We start from the raw sequence: 20,836 nt of genomic DNA, 5'->3' as shown, positions 1-20,836 counted from the left end.
TTAAGTATCCCCACTAGCATGACCAATACATGAATAATTTCCATCCCAGTAAACATAATCAATGATTCAAAAGGAGTAATGCACTCTATAACTACCAAAGACCTCTCCCGAGTACCAATGGCTACTCTAAACAAGCAATCAAACCTATTCCCATGGAATCATGCAAGAAAGAGACATTAAACATGGCACCACAATTAAATTCCTAGTAATCCTATCTACTTATTCCCGTAGAGATATTCATACTCTTGATTGAATCAACAAAACCATCTAGATTCAATTCCCATTGAAAACAAGATATAAGGAATCAATTCAAAATCATCTATCCCTAGTATGATAATGAAAATAAGAACAATTCAATCAAGCAAGAACAATTAATTTTATAAACTTGAGATTAATGGAGGAATTCATGTATTAATCATCGCTAGGGTTCAACTTAACCCTAGATTATAAGACTACTCACTCATAATAGAAATAACAAAGCAAATAATAAACAAATTGAAAGACATAATAATAATAAAGGAAAAGAAGAGATTAGAAAAACTTATTCTTTACTTGAAGGAATCAAACTTGTAGAATTCAAGGTTTAATAATGGAGTTTTCTCTCAAAAACTCTCTAAAAAGTAATACTCTAGTCTCTAATAATGAAAAAGTACTCAAAAGTATGGTTTAATAAAACCTAATATCGTTCACATAAACTAAAAAATAATAATTAAAAGTCGCGGATTAAACCGAGCAGCAGCACGCACGGTCGAGCCAAATGTTGCACGGGCATGCAGAACCGCGCACGGGGAAGCAGAAAGTTGCTTGGGCGTGCGCACACAAAAGCTTTTGGTCGATTTTGTTACGATACTGCACGGGCAAGCGAGATCTCGCTTGGGCGTGCGCCTTGGTGCGTGGGCAAGCGAGATCTTGCTTGGGTGTGCACCTTGGAGCGTGGGCAAGCGGACTTCTGCTTGGTCCCGCAAAGAGGATAATCTTTGATATCATCATTCCTTTGACTCCAAAAGCACTCAAACTCATCTTCTCGCATCCGGAAACTGCCATCTAGACCATCTACGAACCATATGAGCTCCTCTTAGTCACAATCGGCCTCAATAACCTGAAAATCACATGAAAAACCCGAAAGTGTCTCGAAATAACACAATGGCTCAGAAGAGTGCCCAAATCATGCAATTAGACCTAATATGCACTAAAATCTTCATGAAAAAGAGACTTAATACCTACCTATATGCAACTAAAAACCGACTTATCAAGTGGTTTTACGCAGTTGATTAGTCGAAATAATAGTTATTAATTGACTAAGACCATACACTAAACATCACCGTATACAATATAGTGTTTTTATTAGTTTTTCGTTTTCATCCATCTATTTATCGCACACACAAACACATATGTATACATAGGTCGATCTTAATAATTTTGATAATATGATTCCATAACAAAATTAAAATGACACGAGTAGGAGTTAACTCGATATACTATATACCTTTTTTCTTTAATAGGTAAACGCTTAGTATAGTAGTTCCAATTGACGTTCAATAGCGAATGGACCTGATGCTTCACAATAATTGAATTAAGGTCATTAGTGATTCAACCCGAGTACACTTGACTCCACCCAATCGTACAGAAATCGAAATACGACCTGAGCAAACCTTTTTAAAAAATATCCACGGGTAATAATCATACTCGGGAACGAATCGACTTGTAAATGAAACGCTCGGCACCCGACAATCCGATGATTCAAATGTGATTGACCCAGTTGAACAAAATCTGACCAATCATGACCTAGGGCATTGACTGTCCAAATCCTGACTTGTCCGAATCTGACCTGATTCGCCGTGAGTATACCCAAAACATGTTGAGAACCTGTTTTGACACCACTATCGTGAGCAACATGTGAAAGTAAAATTGTGTGGATTAGTGGTACTTGGTCTGAATGAAATTCATGCAAGAATGGGGAAGTCTTTTGTTTGACTCACTTGGGAAGCAATTTTAATTCGAAATCATTAATGTATTTTACACCTAGTTCTTGCCAGCTTATAATATGCATATTTTCAAAAAAAAAAAAGTACATTAAACTTTTGAGGCTTTGAGCAATAAAATTTTAACTTGCTTGACAAAAACACACTGAAATATGAAGAAAAGAAGGAAAAATTGTTAAAAATAAGTTAACATTAAACCATCCGCTAAAATTAACTCATTCTTTCGATTATTCTTGAATAAGTCTAACTTTAACAGTCATGAATTTTAAACAAGTTAAATTACTTGTGACCGGTTCTACTGGTTTAAAAAATTGTTTTTTTTTTTTCTTTTTATGCAAGTGCGCTCAAGAAATGACGAGAACTAAAATATTTGGAGCACATATTCACCAACCACTATATTCTGGATGTATTTTTAAAAATCACAAGTATCAAAAATTTTACCTTACTAATTTATGATTCTTCCATTAACTTTTTAGAGTTAGATTCAATTATATTAAAACATAACCTGTACATGAAATATCATCACAGAGTTATAAGAAAAAAAAAGGATCCTTTAGAAAATATGAGCCATTGGTAGTATTGTTATGATAATAAATTCTTAGTTAATATAATAATGAAGATGCATATTTTTCCTTACAAAAGTTTAGAGGATATCCTAAATCACGTTAGTATTAGACTATTAGTATTAGTATTAGTGGAAGCAAGAATAAAGTTCAGATAATTGAAAGATAGGAATGACAATCCTCCAGTTATATATCCTAATAATAAAACAAATAATTTGAAATATGAAAAAAGAATTGATACAGACATACAGTTAAAAAAAATAGAGAAAACTAAAATATTTAGAACACGTGCATTTTGGAGCACATGCATTATATTTCGAGCACATATTCATCAACCACTATTTTGGCCTTGGGAATGAATATTTTAAATCACACGTAGCAAAACGCTCACCTTACAAATTTATGATTCCTCCATTAATTTTTTATAATTAGATTCACTAATATTAAAGCATAACTTCTATATCTCTATAATATATAGAAAGGAGAGTAACATTGTCCTGCTATCGAATTTACTTTCTTGACCTCATTAATAAGTTTTGTTATATAAAATAAAAGGAAACACAAATTATCATAATCAAACCAAGTTACAATGACAGCAATAAGGAAATCTTAATAGAAATGTAAATCTCGAGTAAGCAACATAATCAAAGTGATTTCAAAAATACAATTTTAAAGTTGAAAAATTACCACAAGTACAAGAGATTGAAATTTTTTTAAAGAATTACACTTTTTCAAAAAAAAAATATATTTATACAAAGCATTACTCCCATCATAAAAATTGACAATAGAGGTCTGAACTTTGGATGATAATTTTTAAAAGATTTGAACTATTGATTAACCTGTGTACGTAGGTCCCAACTTTAAGGGGTCTTAACTTTTAGCGGGCCTTAGTGACTTAAAATTGGCTTAATAGGCCATCACTTGTAAAACTTGGGTCACATCAGAAGGGTTAATTGATGGAGGGATGTAGGATAAGTCTAACTTTAATTAACTCATTCTTTCGATTATTCTTGAATAAGTCTAACTTTAACAGTCATGAATTTTAAACAAGTTAAATTACTTGTGACCGGTTCTACTGGTTTAAAAAATTGTTTTTTTTTTTTTCTTTTTATGCAAGTGCGCTCAAGAAATGACGAGAACTAAAATATTTGGAGCACATATTCACCAACCACTATATTCTGGATGTACATATTGGGATATATCTTCAGTTCTAAGTCGTCGAGGCCCGCTAAAAGTTAAGACCCCCTAAAGTTGGGACCTACACAGGTTAATCAATAGTTCAGACCTTTTAAAAATTATCACCCAAAGTTCAGACCTCTATTGTCAATTTTTCCTTTTTTTTAATGGTGGTTACACATTGAGTATTGACACTATTCACAACTTTTTGTTTGACTATCATTTGTGATTAATGTTTTAGAAAAAACATAATTATGTGAGATTTTCTTTACTTTGTCTCGATATATTTGAAATATCAATTTTGTATAAGTTTTACAAATGTCAAACTAAATATAATAATGTTCCAACATTTACGTTAAAGCGTTAAAAGTTAAAGTTTAACTATTATAAAGAAACAGAAGGAGTGTGAGATTTCGATCAAATAGACAAAACATCAAAGTCAATTATTTTCATCTCTTTGAGCATGCAATTCACACAAATTATATGCATGGGGGCTTGAAATTTTATAAAGATTAAATTTATTAAAAAAAAAAACCTAAACTAGCCTGGACGCTGTAGTTTTCAATTGGGTGCTACATTAATTATAAACAATGGATGTTGTGATTCCACTTAGCTACAAACACTTTTTTTCCAATTGTTGCAATAAACAGAATTTGTAATCATATTGCTGAAAATCACTTCTTATCCTTTATGTATTCACAAATTATTTTTTTATGAAAAAGAATATGATTATAGATGGAGTTAGGTGAATTATATGAGTTGTTTTTCAAAGAGAAAAAACATCTTTACAATTATGAGAATAGCTACAATATTCTAATTATAGCCATTACAGAATACAGATATATCCCAATGTGTACTTTGTCCAAAAATTGTTTGATAGTCCTTTAAAAAACAATTATAGGGAATGTCCACACAAAATCTCTATAGTGGGGAATATGATACTCTTCCTCACATTTTTTTTTTTTTTTTATCTTGCTCAGCTACCAATTCCAAAAGATAAGCAAGCATTAGAACTATATAAAGGGCAAACATATGACAAGTTTTTAGCAGCACAGATAGAAACAAGATTCAGTTCACAAGTAGTGTTTAACTGAGGTCTTCCCCTTTAGCAAAATACACCCTCAAAAAAACTAAACGTTATATACATAAACAATGGGCTACTTATTCAATGGGAATGGTAACACTCCTACCATTCAATCATTCATAACCCCAACAGAAACCACTGATGTTTGTGATGCCAACTCTCCTCTCCTTGCTACAGGAGACATACGAGTCCTAAACCAAATCTTCCAACCATATGGCCGTCGACGAGCGTTCAATGGCCATGTGGTGACTGTGAAGTCTTTCGAGGACAATGCCGTGGTTGTAGAAACCATCCTAGACAAGAAACTACAGCACAAACATCCCAAAGTTTTAATCATTGATGCAGGAGGTAGCCTAAGGCGTTCCATGGTAGGAAGTGTTCTCGCCCAAATGGCTTATAACATGGGATGGGCTGGAATAGTTGTGAATGGATGCATTAGAGATGTTGACGAAATGAACTCCATTGATATTGGGGTACGAGCATTAGGTGCCGTTCCAGTAAGGTCGTTCAAAAAAGGTGGTGGTGAGAAGTATGTTACTGTTCATTTTGCTGGGGCTTTGATTAAAGATGGAGATTGGTTATGTGCAGATAGTAGTGGCATTTTGGTGTCTAATTGTGAACTGTCTATACTTGGACCACTCTACCGTCCCATTCAAAATGAGACTACAATTAATGGTGGTGGTTTTTACCACTACACTCATATAATGGCTGACTACACTAGCCCAGTTGAAATGCATCGCTTGTTTAAAGCTCACTTTATCGACGACCACAACTTCTTACCTAAGTTTCTTCCCGAGTCATTCAAGAGCGTTGAATTTGTTCTTGGTGAGTCCACTGGGGTTGGATGCATCAAGCTAATGAATTTTCCACAAGGTCTGGTTTCGAAATTCACTTTTTATTTGTTAAGCTTATCAATTTTATCGTAATAGCAATTTAGGTCATGTTTTCTTTACCTTAAAACCTCTCTTCTTTTTTTTTATCTAAGCGAAGAATCGAAATGGTTTTTGGTAGATTTGACAAACCACACATGATGTGAAAATCTTTGACTCAACTTAGAGCCATATGCATGCGATATTAGCTTTTAGTTCCAACTATGATTGGAACTAAACACAATACAAAAAAAAAAAAACCCATTTTTCATCTCTAGTCGTTGAAATCTAAAAACCATATATCTTATTTTAGTTGCTCATAGCTAGCGTGTGAACAAACCGCTCTTTACTTGTTAAAAGGTATATTTGTTGATTGAAATTTGAAACCAAGACTGATTAACACCGATTTTTTCTAATTCAATTGTTACTTTTCTTTTTTAATTTACTGATTAAAATTATATATTTGCTAATTGAATTGATTATTGGTGGTGAAAATTGGTTTAATTTTTTAATTAAACTTTATTTTTACTAGATTTTGATGAATGTGATTATTCACTAATTTTTTAATGAGTTTATGATAGTGCTTATTTGTCTGACAAATCTTGGTTGATTGCTTAATTTTTGTAGATCACCGATTTAAATATATGAAGAATAGAGTGGATGAATTGGATCATGAGAACCTCTACATCAAGTACTCAATTATAGAAGGTGACATTCTTGAGGACAAGTGGGATCATATTGTGTATGAAATAAAGCTTGAACCCTATAATACAGGGACTCATTTTAAGATGATAGGACACTATCAGGCCAAGAAAGATGTCATTCCAACAGAAGAGGATGTCAAACATGGTCGAGAAGAACTTAAGCACATGCATAAGGTAGTTCAGGAAGTCCTTCTCCTCTACCCTCACCTCTATGCCTGAGTGTCATAGAGATCAAGAAGTAATAACTATTCGTTTGATAAACGATATTTATATTAATAAATGCAATAAATTTAACACTTTATCATATATTCGGAGATATTATGTACTTAGTATATCTGAAGCTTTCTTTTCTCAATACTCATTAACAGTCTTCCAAATGAGCAAAATTCACATAATAGGTAGAGCTCTAGATGAGCAGAAAATGCATTGTACATGTGTAAAATTAAAAAATAGTACCGCAAGTGTACGGTGTACGATATCGCACAATTAGAAAATACGGGTCGAACCCACAATGATGTCGATGTCAAGTTGTATTATGCACTTAATTATATGAATTTAGCCAATTAGAGTCAACTACAATTACTAGAGCAATAAATTAAATCATCTATGAAAATAAAGTAAGAACATCAACTAAGACTAAAACTAAAATATAGGAAATGCTAAAGAGACTACCAAATCAAAACTATAAATAGACCAAATAAAACCAATAATAGAATACCACTATGAACTAGACTAGCAAACAAAAAAAACATACTTACCCGCAAGAAGCATTAAGATCATATAATATGATATAAGACAAACAAGAGAATAATCCAATGTTCATATATAGGTTAAGATATGAAACCACATGATATAGATTAAAATGATTAAAGTAACAGCCAAATACGCAGCAAACAAATCGGCAAAAAAAACTAATAAAACAAGATCATAATGTAACTTTAATACTGCCCAAATCCAAAACGCTTTACTAATAGTGTAAAATTAAGAACAATAAACTAGAGTAGAAGACTACTAAACAAAACTAGAATAAAATCAGGAGTGATTATACTAAACATTGAGCCGTCCATCTGGAGGGTAGGACTGTGACTCCAGTCATTCAGGAAAACCTTGATCGTCCAGTGACAGCTGGTCACTTGGAGAATGTGTTAAATGATTTCCAGGCCAGAATGGCCGCTGTCATGGAAGAGCAGATTAAGAGCCTTTCGATGGAAGAGCAGAATGTGTTAAAGGTCTTGCAATTGAATTGAATAACAAAGAAGAATAGTAAACCGGACCACTTGTAGTTCCGCTGCTGTCACCAACGAATAGACAAACAGTCGAAAACCCAATCATAATGTAAACTTAAAAATACTATTTGTGTGAATGTCATATGTTCTTCTCTCCCCCCTGTAGAAATTAAGGGATTTTTTTCTTTTTTTTTTTTTTTTGTTTGATGCGTTGTTGTTGTTGTTGTGGAAGCATTGGGCTTCCTTTTGTTTTTTCTTTTCATTTTGATGGGCTTCTCTTCTTTTCTTGTGTAATCTTTGACTTCAGTTGCTTGTTACTTGGGGCCCGTACTCTCTTATTTTGCAAATTGAATGCCTATCATAAGATAAAAGGCTAATTAAGCTCAATAGGTGATGAAGATAATAACTAAATGAAATAAGTACACACTATGTTGATTAACTAGAATATATGCAATATAATAAGCTAATCAACATAGTACACTCGAGCGTAAGATTAATGCTCTCTAATAAATTTGTGTGTAATTTGTAATGGAAATCTCTTTCCAATGTAAAAGGTCATCTCTGTCCAACGAAATGTACTTTGCCTTCACAAATTTTCATACTACCGAAATATCACATTCAAGTGAGAAAAATGGATGGCAATGAATAATTATAAAGAAAAATACATGCTTAGTTTAATGGTGTCGTATTACGGTAAGTGTGGGAATTAGACTTGTCCTTTAAATTTAGATACACAATTATCATTTATTACTATTAACTTAGTATTTGAAACTGTATATTTAACGAGTCATCAGTATTTAATCTTAAGATCTTGTAAACGGTAAAATAAGATGTTGGCCAGGACGATATCCTTAATCAATGTCCATATTTTTCAAAAAAAAAAATTACTTAAGTTTCGTGAAACAAGGGGTAAAACATGGGAGCTAACACTTTGATTTATGTAAATTTACTCATTTAATTTTTTTTTATGAATTTTATTAATTACATTTTTAATAGGCTTAAGGATATAATAGTTGGAATAGGAATTTGTTACAGATTAAAAATGTAGTTTGGTGGTAAGATCATTATATGTGAAATAAAATGTCGGGAGGTTGAAACTCCAATGTAAATATTTTGATCATATATGAAAATCGAAAAATGTCATACCAACATGTAAAAGCCATGTAAGAGACGTAGTGAAGGCACGTTATTATATAAATTGGAACGACTGCACACTACAAAAATTACATCATTGTAGATAGAAACAAAATTTGGCAAAGAATTTATGAACTGTTTATAAACAACAGCATAAGTTATTTTCTGTTGCATATTATAAAGTAACATTTTTCACTCTAATTCTACAACAAATGAACGTAATACGTCTTTGATCTATTGCTATTAGAAACCGATGGTTAGACTATTGGTTTCTAGATGAAATTATATTTTTGAGTTGTTACTCTTTAGCATTAAACTGCGCCAACAGATATTTGATTTGTTATTTGTCGCCAGATGGCATCATATTTCCTATTTGTTGCCAATTAGGAAAAAAAATTATGAAAAGGGATATTTGAATTGTTCCCACTTCCCACTAGAAACAAGACAATTTTATTGCTTGTTGTTGAAATAGCATGTGATTTTAATTTTCTTGAATTGTGTTCCATATAGGAAAAAGATGAGCCAAATTACCACCTTATACGCTAGAACAATTTCTCATACTATTATCAATTGCATTAAATGTGCAACATCCTTCAAGCTTGTAAATGAATCGATCCTTCTCCTCCTCTGTATTGATTTGCCAATCGCATTTCTCATATTATCAAACAATTAATTGACAGATTACATATGGTGAAGCAGCTAGATAGTTGTATCAAGTATTAATGCTGAACCTTTCCTAAGGTTTTCAAGTTATAACAATGCTCTCTAGCGACTCCGAGCGCGAGCGAGCTCTGACCAGTGAGGAAAGTGATATCTTACAAAGATCGAATAAGAAATTTAAGCCTGATGAGAATGGAGTGGGAAAGGAAGTGGAGATGGATGTACCATCCTCTCAAGGAGTTGAAGGGATCGGGCATTCAGGCCAACTGAGGTCTTATAGTCAAATGGCGCAAGGTTTCGGTAGAGCGGTAAATCCATTATTTGAATCAAATGGAGCCGCAGATGTATCTGATGATGAAGAGAACCAGGAAGGATACGCTGAGGATATTAATTGTCCCACAATTTACCTCTCGAAGGCGGATAAACGTCGGATTAGGCACCCATGGATGAATGCTATTATCATCAAGCTATTTGACAGAAGGATGAGTTATGAAGTGCTCGTCCGTAAACTAAAGCTTAAGTGGAGTCTAAAAGGGCAAATAGCCTTGACTGATGTAGGACATGCGTATTATGTAGTTCGATTCAGTTCTCTCGAGGATTATGAGTTCGTCTTAACTCAAGGGCCGTGGTTGATAGGAGATACCTACTTAACCATTCGCAAATGGATTCCCAATTTTATTGCGGATGAGGAACCTATCAAATTCCTTACAGCATGGGTTAGGATACCACATTTATCTGTGGAATACTTTGATAAACAAATATTGCATAAGATTGGAGAAAAGATTGGAAAAGTGATTAAGATTGATAGAAATACTGAGTCGATGGATAGAGGCCAATATGTTCGTTTTTGTATTGAAGTGGATATTTCTAAACCTCTTCTTTCCAAGTTCAGGTTAAATGGACGTATATGGAAAATTCAATATGAAGGATTAAAAATGGTGTGCTTCAAGTGTGGGCGTTTAGGCCACAAGGAGGACAAATGTGGAACCTGGGATCAGGAGTTGGCGGCTCCGGTAGTTAACATGGGGGTCCCTCCTAGGCCCGATCAGGTGGCCCCCCCCAAACAAGTAAGGCCGGAGGTTAGCTCAAGCTATGGTGATTGGATGCTGGTTCAGAAGAATGGGAGGAGAACTCTTATGAAGAATATTAAAAATGGGGATAAAGCGGGGACTGGCGGTAATGTCAAGCAGGATAAGAACTTTGATAGAGGGTTGCGCGAGGGTTTGCCTGGTAATCAGAAGTCCGGTGAGAGACCTTTACTCAATGGATCTCGGTTTGAAGTGCTGAATCAAGCGAGTCAACATCACCAAGGAAGAAGTGACGTAGAAAAGTCAATGGAAGTGGAAGTCCAACCCGCAGTGGCTTCGGATAGTGATCTGGGTAACCCAGTGGGTCGAGCCATTGATCTTAGTCCGGTAGATAATTCTGCTATGGAAATAATTTCCAGTGAGGAAATGGTTGCGGAAAATCAGGAAAAATTTTTGGAAAAGATAGCGCCCATATTTTTAGGTAACAAAATAGCGGTGGGTGGCAAGGAAGTTTCCATAAGTCCTCATGGTGATGTGGCAATAATTTCGGAGTCGAGCATAATTGTGGAAAATAAAAATCTCAAAGATATTCCGAAGGATTCGGAGGAATTGAGAATTGGGCCCATAGGGGCAAATTAAGAAACTTCCTGTGAAAGGACCTAAACTTAAAAAGTCCTCTCTTAGGAAGTCCCCCTACCAGAAACCGAGTGGAAAAGAAAACATTGGTCCAAGTGTGAAAATTAAAAGCCAATTTCGCTCGATTCATCAATCGGAGCAACCAGTTTTTGCTCGGGTCCTCAAAGATGGTGCCTATCACACTGGTATTCCGAATTCCCCCCTCGGTGGAGATGTTTGTGGAGGAGCAGCCAGGGGGGCCATCAATGGTAGTGGCTCACCCCTTGGCCAACAGAGTGAGGTTGGAAGTAAACTCCTATCTTCCGCCGGACAACAATTTACCCTTTCTGATGGTAACGATTGCGTTGCCGTTCATTACAGCGGGTCCAATGAGAGCTCTCAGGGAGGCGTTCCTCTCAATGATGCATAGAATTCCTTTAATGGAATATGACAGGTACCCTAACTTCCCGCAGTTTAATATGTCAGTTAAAATTCTAGTTTGGAATGTTCAAGGAGTTGGTAATAAGATACCAACCATCAGAGAATTAATTCGCATTAATAATCCTACGGTGCTGGTGCTTGTGGAGACTCATCTGAGTGGTGAACAAGCGCAGAAAGTATGTGATAAAATTGGCTTTTCGGGTAATCTTCGCGTTGAGGCTCAAGGTTTCTCGGGAGGGATATGACCGTAACTTCCTTTGGCTCCCATTCACAACATCTCACAATTGAATTCCAAAAGATAGGAGATACTCCTTGGTTGTTTTCGGCTATCTATGCTAGCCCTGATACTGTTTTGTGAAGACAACTATGGGAGGAACTGGAAAAAATTAAAAATTCTTATTCGGGTCCGTGGTTGTTGGCGGGCGATTTTAATGAGACAATTAGCATGAATGAGCGGAATGGTGTAGGTGGTTCAGAGATGGAAAGGCGGTGTCGAAACTTCGCTAATTGGATTGATAATGTTAACCTTATTGATCTAGGAGCTGCAGGCCCTCAGCACACTTGGTTTAGAGGCTCGTCTCCTGAAACTTTTAAATCGGCCAGACTTGATCGATGCCTGGCTAACGAAGATTGGAGATTGAAATTTGCAGAAGCTGCGGTTCGCAATCTCCCTAAGTCATGTTCTGATCACTGTCCAATTCTTATGAGCTCCTCGGGTTTTGCCCCTCTCCCTCAAGCCATTCGTCCGTTTAGATTTCAAGCGGCATGGCTTAATCATGATAAATTTCATGAATTTGTGCATAGTAATTGGCTTTCTTCAGCTCCAATTATTCCTTTTTTAAAATCCTTTGCTGAGAAATTGAAAAAGTGGAATAAAGAGGAGTTCTATAACATTTTCAAGAAAAAATCTGAACTTTGGGCGCGCCTTGAAGGTGTTCAAAAAATATTATCTACGGGGAGGCAACCTCATCTTATCGAAATTAAGAAGAGATATGGATGAGGTTTTGAATGATGAGGAGATGATGTGGTTCCAAAAGTCACGTATGGAGGCCATTGTGGATGGGGATAGAAACACGAGGGTCTTCCATTTGTCCACGATAATTAGAAGGCGCCGAAATCGTATTGACTCTCTAATGGATGACTCTGACGTTTTAATTTCGGATGGTTCTGTTGTGCAAAATATGGTTCGGGCATATTGGGAGAAACTGTTTCAAGAGGATTCACCGGTGAGGCCAGGGTCGCATCTTCTTCGCGGCTATTTTCTGGAGATTTCGACGAGTGACCGTGAAAAGTTAAGTCGCCCTTTCAGCTCTTGTGAGATCGTAGCTGCTTTAAAATCAATGCAACCATTCAAAGCTCCTGGCCCGGATGGGTTTCAGCCGATATTTTATCAACGGTTTTGGGAAGTGGTTAAACCCAACATAACGGCATTAGTTAAAGATGTGTTGGAGGGAAGAGATTTCCCGGAAGGTCTTAATGATGCTTTTTTGATATTGATTCTGAAACAAGATGTCCCTAGCAAGCCCCAACACTTTCGGCCTATCGATCTTTGCAATATTGTGTATAAATTGGTGACCAAGGTTATAGTAAATCGAATCAAACCGGTTCTACCTGAGTTAATATCCCCTACTCAATGTAGCTTTGTTCCTCGGAGACAAATCACGGATAATGTGGTGATTGTTCAGGAAATGCTTCATTCTATGCGTTCTAAGCAAGGGAAAGTTGGGTATATGGCAGTCAAAATTGACTTCGAAAAGGCATACGACAGATTGAGGTGGTCCTTTATCCGCGATACTCTTCTTGAACTTAGTCTTCCTCAAGGAATGGTTGATGTTGTTATGACTTGCATTACCTCGGCTAAGCTGCAGATTTTGTGGAATGGGGAACCACTCGAGGCTTTTAGTCCGACTCGTGGAATTCGCCAGGGAGATCCCTTATCCCCCTACATCTATGTGATGTGTATGGAACGCTTAACGCACCTAATTGAGAGAGAAATGCAGTTGGGTGAGTGGAAAGCTGTTCGCGCCAGCCGTAATGGTCCCCATCTTTCTAATCTGGCATTCGCGGATGATTTAATTCTTTTCGGCGAAGCTACGTCTCAGCAGGCAGCAGTGATGAAAGGTTGTCTCAAGGCGTTTTGTGAGGCGTCGGGGAGTAAGGTCAGCTTGGCCAAGTCCCGGATTTTCTTCTCGAATAACACTAACTTTGACATTAGAGATGAGGTGAGTAGGTGTCTTGAAATGGAAGTCACCGATAACTTTGGAAGCTATCTTGGGGTACCTACAGTCCATGGGCGTACTTCGAAGCGGGAATATCAGTTTTTAGTGGATAAAATTAATGGTCGGCTTGCGGGGTTGAAGTCAAAGACTTTATCAATGGCGGGTCGTGCGACATTGATTCAATCCACTCTTGGAACTATGCCCATGTATGTTATGCAATCGACGAAGATTCCTAGATCGACCTGTGATGAGATTGATAGGAGATGTATAAGTTTTCTTTGGGGTAGCTCAGAGGGAGAACGTAAAACTCACTTGGTGGCATGGGAAAACGTAACTAAGCCTAAGTCAGGGGGAGGTCTAGGTCTTAAGTCTATGAGGCAAGTTAACTCTGCGTTTCTTGCTAAGCTTGGGTGGAGGCTCTTGACTGAACCTCAATCATTATGGTCGCGGGTGGTGAGAGCTAAATACTGTGATAATAGATGCGACTTGGACATGTTCAAGGATCGGCAAAATGCCTCGAATACTTGGAGAGGGATTATTTCGAGTGTCGATGTCATCCGTAAAGGTATCAATATGGCAGTAGGGAACGGGGCTAAAACTTTCTTTTGGCACCATCAATGGGCCACGAATAGACCCTTGATTGAGTTGGCTGTGGTTGAACCTCCACTACACCTACAAGATGTAACAGTGAAGGAGATGTGGGACTGTCATGAAGGTTGGAAGGTGGATCAATTTGCTAGCTTTCTATCGGCTGAACAGTTGAAAATCATAGCGTCTTTCGAATTGTCATCGGATGACGATTCAGTTGACGAGCTCTACTGGAATGGCTCGCCGTCGGGAGGATTTTCCTTGGGCTCAGCATTGAAAATAATTCGTAATGAGGGGACGAATTCAGAAGCAATGAATGATCGGTTTGCGCCAATATGGAAAATTGAAGTTCCTCAACGAATTCGTTTCTTTCTATGGCTGGCTATTCAGGATAGAATAATGACAAATAGTAATCGGTTTCTTCGTCATCTTACGGATGACCCCCGTTGTTTGGTATGTGGCGAAGTTGAGGAGAATACTTTGCATATTCTCCGTGAATGTCCAGTGGCTCGCATTCTTTGGAGAAAATTAGGAATGAATATTGAGGATTTGGGGTGGCGTTGCTCATTATCACAATGGATTCTCCATAACTTGAATGGTAACTCCCAAAGAGGGCAGGGAGAATGGACAAGAATCTTTGCCATCACTTGTTGGTGGCTGTGGCGCTGGCGAAATGACAGAAGTTTTCGTCAATTACCCCAAATACCAGTGGATCAAGTTGCCTTTATTTATGCTCGAGTGCGACAGGTAGAAGAAGCCATGGTCAGATGTTTGAAGAGGAAGGAACCTGCTGGCTCGACCCGTAGGGAGGTTCTCATTAGATGGTTACACCCTGAGTGTGGGTGGGTCAAGTTAAACACAGATGGAGCAGCTAAGGGAAATCCTGGTAGAGCCGGGGATGGAGGTTTAATTAGAGGGTATAGAGGTGAACTTTTCGAAGTCTTTGCGATGAATTGTGGCCTTTGCAGCTGCACCAAAGCTGAAATGTTGGGGGTCATGCGAGGATTGGCAGTAGCTTGGAACGCGGGTCATCGGAAGGTTATTGTGAATGTGGACTCCTTGACGGTGGTTAGCATGTTGGAGGCGGATGTTCCGTCGAGTTCCCCTTATATCCACCTCATTCGAAAATGTAAGGCCCTTATACAACGCGAAGGGTGGGAAGTGAAGATTGCTCATTGCTATAGGGAGGCGAATCGAGCCGCTGATTGGCTTGCTAACTTTGGAGTTTCAATGGAGGAGAAGGTCATGTTTTTGGAGGCGGTCCCGAAGGACCTTCATGCTATTTTATTGGAGGACCTTAGGGGTGTAGCGTGGCCTCGTCAGGTTGCGTCAATGGATGCTGAAGGAGTGCAGTAGGCTAGTTTAGTTTTGTTATTTGCTTCCTTTTGTTTTTTCGTTGGTTGGTCTTTTGTTAGCTTATTTCTTTGTTAGGTCTGTTGGTTTGTTATTTCTTTCTTATGGACTTGGTCCTCTCTTCACACCAAAAAAAAAAAAAACATATGGTGAACATATGTTATATAAAATAGGTCCTTAGTCAAAGTGTAAGTCTCTAACAATTAGAAATAATTAATAATTTGTTTCTATTTTTTAGTAATCAATGTTGCTAATTTATTGCTAATTTTTAGCAACAAAATGTTAATATTAATTTGTTGCCACATAGCACTTATCATTCATAATACGTTGCTAGAATTGACAACAAATGTGTAACATCCCGGATTTCCGGACCAGTTTACGGAAGATTAAGAATAACAGAAGAGACTTTAACCGAGATAACCTGAACTATTACCATCACACTCACCGAACTATATCGGAGAGTGTGAAACTCAATTCCTAATTCTATTCAATTCTAATTAACTATTACAAACACAGCCTTGATTCTCAAACTCTGATCTAATAAATTTCTATAGAAAATCCGGCAAAATTCGCTATGAAAATAATTTAAACCTGTTTACAATTTCAATTTGTAAAATACTCCAACTCAACAACCTCAACGCTTTCGCGGAGCAATAACCAATAGAATCAGGAACACTAGCTAGCGATTGTTAAATACAGAATTAGTTATAAAAAATTTATTACTAAATATTACAACGTCGAGCGTCCTCACTTTAAAAATAAATACAATACTACATCATCTCGTATCAGCTTCAACTTGCAAAAGACTAACTCACGACTTCAACCTGAAACATTTAAGATACTGCCACCCACCAAGTGACAGGCCACATAATTGACAAAACAACATACACACATCAGCAAAGATGAGTACTAAACTCGTAAATAAGATTAACACATACTTTGGTAGCTTTTACATGAAAAAGACTCAACATTCAACATAGTTACAACAATTACATTGTCATACTAGTGCAGAACTTTAGTCCTCTCGGACATATAGATGAGATACCTTTAATTTGTTCACTTAATATTCTCATAGTCCACTATCGTTCTTATAATAGCAAACAATAGCAAACAAAGCAGAGACATTTTTCATATATCTTCTTTAATTAGCTTTCAACACATCACAATTACTTATGAGGAATCTAAGTTAACCAACTCTGATATATAGGTTATATAACTTATTTCCTTTAATCGATTTCTTATCAGAAATCCAACTTCTGCTTTCACACTCTATCAATCGTTTCTTACACTGTTATACACAAACCCTTATCAAGCAATGAATAACATAACTGTCACTATAACGATTCCTTATCAGGAATCCAATAAGGAGATACGATTCCTCATCGGGAATCCAACATCAGTATGACTTACCATGATATACTTCCTTATCATGAAACCAATATCAATATTCATATTCAAATACTGGATAAACATTCATTACTTACCTGATATGATTACTTATCGGGAATCCAATAGCTAAACAACTTCCTATGATACGATCCCTTATCGGGAATCCAATATCGAAGAACTTTCATAAGTTGAGATAACTTTCTTTTAACCAGGGGGAAAGAGAACGCGGCAGAGGAGACATAGCTTACACTCCGACAGTGGGGGTCGTCACCCAACCATTCGCTTTACCTTTAGCCAATAACCGCGGCTAGTCCATATTGCTTTTTTTTGCTGATTCAATCAGCCATTCACAGATTTCACATTACCTGATATATCGCCCCACAGAGCAATGGGCAGGTTTCACAGATAAAAGCTGGAATGTCATGGCATGTTGTTCGTTTAATGAAATTTTCACATTTATCCATGTGGGATGGGATGAAAGTGCTAATGATATTACTATATGAAGGAATGCTTTAACTAATTCCAAATTCAAGTTTCCGCATCCACCACTAGGTAAATTTATATATTTTCCTTCCATAGCTTAACAATCATAGATTCTAATGTGATTGTCATTGCAATGATAGGAAAATATTATTTGGTGGATTCCGGATACCCGAATACTGTTGGGTACATGTGTCCGATTCGCTTGATTAGATACCACATACCGGAATATAAGAAGAGTCCACCTAAAGGGATGCTAGAAAATTTCAACTATCAATATTCATCACTGAGAATGTCCATTAAATGCGCATTTGGTCACTTAAAGAAAAGGTGGAAAGTGCTTCATAATATGCCACAAATGTCAGAAAAGTATCAGATGTCTATTATTGTTGCCACTTGCACACTTCATAATTTCATAAAAATGCACAAGCTTGGAATACCAATTGTGCAACATGAAGCAAGTGTTTGTGGAAGTGTTGATGTAGGGATGTTTGATGACCATCAAAAAGCTCCCATGTTTGAAAGACGAAAAGCCTTAGCAAGGCTTATTTGGAAAGATGTTAAACTGAATGATGCACATGAAGCTGATGGTGAAGATAATAATGAAGATGAGGTGGAAGAAAATGACGAGGTTGCAGATCATATGGAAGAAGATTATTAGGAAATTTAGAATACTCTTTTTTGTTTCTTTCAATTGCTAAATTTCCCTTAAATGTTCTTTTTTTTAATTGCTACATTGTTTAAACTTATTTATTTGGAGTTATTCACCCACCAAAAAGTAATACTCCCTCCATTTTCGAAAGTTATTCCTACTTTAAACAATTTCCTCTCACAAAACTATTCAAAATAGGAACAACAAAATAAATCACAGGGAGTATTACTTTTATATCTTTCACTTCTTTCACCAAAAATTACTCGTTTTTATCACTTGTCTCGCTCCCTTATTTTATGTTCAATGGGTTAAAAAATACTCTCCAAAAAGATTAAAAGTAATAATAATAATATAATAATAATAATAAAATTAACAATAATAATAATAATAATAATAATAATAATAATAATATAATAATAGTAATAAGAATAGTAATAATAATAATAACAACAACAACAACAATAATAATAATAATAATAATAATAATAATAATAATAATAATAACAATAACAATAACAACAACAACAACAGCAATAATAACATTAATAAGAATAATAATAATAATAATAATAATAATATAATAATAATAATAATAATAATAATAATATAATAAATAATAATAATAATAATAGTAATAATAATAATAATAATAATAATAATAACAATAATAATAAAATCAATAAGTTGTAGTGTGAACTGAACTGAATAAGGGCCTGTTCTCCCCAGCTTTTTTCAATTCAGTTCAGTTCAGCTCCAATCATTTCAATTCAGTTCAGTTCAATTCAATTCAGTTCAGTTAAATTCAGTTTAGTTCAGCTCCATTCTTTTATAACCATTTTGTTAAATATTATTATTATGTTGGTATAATTTATTTTATTAATTACTCTTATTATTATTATTATTATTATTATTATTTATTTTATATCATTACTATTAAGTATTATTATTATTTTATATATATTATTTTTTTTATTATAGATTTACTCATTATTATTAGGAGGAACATGGTTTAGGTCAAAGCAAAAAAAAAAAATCCACGTTTTTTAGCCCATAAACCAATCAAATCGCGTCAAGACGGTTTATGATGTAATTTTCGCGGTCCAACCCAATCATTATTTTTATTACTAAATATTATTATATTATTAAATCTAATTATTAAAATAGTAATATTAATTTACTTCTTAGATATTATTGTTATTATATATCATCATCAAGTATTAATATATTAATACAAATAATTTAAAAAAATTATTATTAATTATCATTATAATCATTAATTATTATTATTATTTATTTATGATTATTAATATTATTTATCTATAACTATCATTTAAAAATATCCAAAATACTATTATTATTATCCATTATTATTACTTATCATTATAATAATTATTTAATATTCATATTATTATTGTTTAAATATTATTTATGTGTTTATTACATTCAATTTAATTCAATTCAATTCAATTCAGTTCAGTTCGGTTCAGTTCAGTTCAGTTCAGTTCAGTTCAGTTCAGTTCAGTTCAGTTCAGTTCAGTTCAGTTCAGTTCAGTTCAGTTCAGCTATTTTATGCCAGAGAGAACAGGCCCTAAGTTTGAACTGAACTGAACTGATCTGATTTGAACTAAATTGATCTGATCTGAACTGAATTGATTGGATCTAAACTAAACTGAATTTTCATTTATTCAGTCCAAAAGAACAGAACCTTATCACCCAAAATATGTTTAATAATAATTTCATAAAACTAAAATGATAGATATATTTCAAACTTAGAAAATATAATATAAACTCATATTCTAACCCAAATAAAATATGAATATCAAAAACATAATTAACTTAATAAGTATAATCAACATTTAACAAACGCACTTCTAAACGGGGCTATTACATATGTCAAACATAGCAACAAACATGTCAACAATATTTCAGCGGATGCAATATGGCAACGAAATTGTTTTCAATTTAGTAGCAAAAATCATCTGGCAACAAAAAAATTTAGCAACTTTAATTTTTTCTTTCCAATATGTTCTCAACTTGCGTTGGCAAAAAAATTCTTATGAATGACGATAAATTTTAACTATTTCTAGATTAATTTACTTTTACAGCGCATAATGGCCTACAGTGTTTGCCCAGAAGTTTGAGTGAGAGAGTAGTATATACTAGTTGTTAAGCTTCAGCCAAGTGATGCCACATATTATTTGATAAGACTCTAAGATACAATTATTTCGGTTGACAATTGACATTTTATCACAAGTAGAAGTTGTAGCGTGATGGTTGGATAATAACTTACATATTTAGGAATCAAGCTAAGATTTTAAGACCTCTTACAAGAAAATTTGGGAGGAATGGGGCCAACATGTTTCGGTGCGTAAATTTTTTGTTTCACAAGTGTATTATCAGATAAGAAACAAGCTATTTTATTTATATTATATGCAGATTTTTCACTAGTTACCTCTAAGCTTTTAAGAAATTCATGAGGTACCCTTTTTGTTTAAAAAATGCATCAGGTACCCCCTTGATCTCCAAGGACCAAGATAGAACTTTAATCATTGACATCTATTTCTGCCATGTCTAAATGGCTTTTATATATATATATAAGTTGCAACAAATGCCTTTTTACATAAATATTAAGGAAAGAGGAGAGAGAGTAAAATTTGACGCAATTGCCATACA

The 20,836-nt window shown here is 35.1% G+C and overlaps 3 protein-coding genes across 3 annotated transcripts; all 3 read left to right on the top strand.

Annotated features, from left to right (window-relative positions):
- Positions 1-4,281: 4,281 nt before the first annotated feature.
- Positions 4,282-7,330, top strand: LOC104906773 (uncharacterized). The gene is made up of 2 exons (XM_010695574.3): positions 4,282-5,678; positions 6,302-7,330. Exons 1-2 carry the CDS (start codon positions 4,874-4,876, stop codon positions 6,595-6,597), a joined length of 1,101 nt encoding a protein of 366 aa, XP_010693876.2. The 5' UTR covers positions 4,282-4,873; the 3' UTR covers positions 6,598-7,330.
- Positions 7,331-11,927: 4,597 nt separating this feature from the next.
- On the top strand, positions 11,928-12,482 carry LOC104906772 (uncharacterized). Its single transcript, XM_010695573.1, has one exon. It carries the CDS (start codon positions 11,928-11,930, stop codon positions 12,480-12,482), a length of 555 nt encoding a protein of 184 aa, XP_010693875.1.
- A 5,165-nt stretch (positions 12,483-17,647) lies between these two features.
- LOC104906771 (uncharacterized) lies at positions 17,648-18,172 on the top strand. Its single transcript, XM_010695572.1, has one exon. It carries the CDS (start codon positions 17,648-17,650, stop codon positions 18,170-18,172), a length of 525 nt encoding a protein of 174 aa, XP_010693874.1.
- The last annotated feature ends 2,664 nt before the right edge of the window (positions 18,173-20,836 follow it).

Source organism: Beta vulgaris, chromosome 3, assembly GCF_026745355.1.
Source record: "Beta vulgaris subsp. vulgaris cultivar EL10 chromosome 3, EL10.2, whole genome shotgun sequence".
Classification (NCBI taxonomy): domain Eukaryota; kingdom Viridiplantae; phylum Streptophyta; class Magnoliopsida; order Caryophyllales; family Amaranthaceae; genus Beta; species Beta vulgaris.
The sequence above is the reverse complement of the archived record's forward strand: the minus strand, read 5'-3'. Positions and strand labels throughout refer to the sequence as shown.

Bases quoted from the DNA above. Each gene is read 5' to 3' on its own strand.
- LOC104906773 (XM_010695574.3), top strand. From the start codon at position 4,874: ATGGGCTACTTATTCAATGGGAATGGTAACACTCCTACCATTCAATCA. The intron at 5,679-6,301 runs GTCTGGTTTCGA...TAATTTTTGTAG, and splicing joins GCTAATGAATTTTCCACAAG to ATCACCGATTTAAATATATG.
- LOC104906772 (XM_010695573.1), top strand. From the start codon at position 11,928: ATGAATGAGCGGAATGGTGTAGGTGGTTCAGAGATGGAAAGGCGGTGT.
- LOC104906771 (XM_010695572.1), top strand. From the start codon at position 17,648: ATGATAGGAAAATATTATTTGGTGGATTCCGGATACCCGAATACTGTT.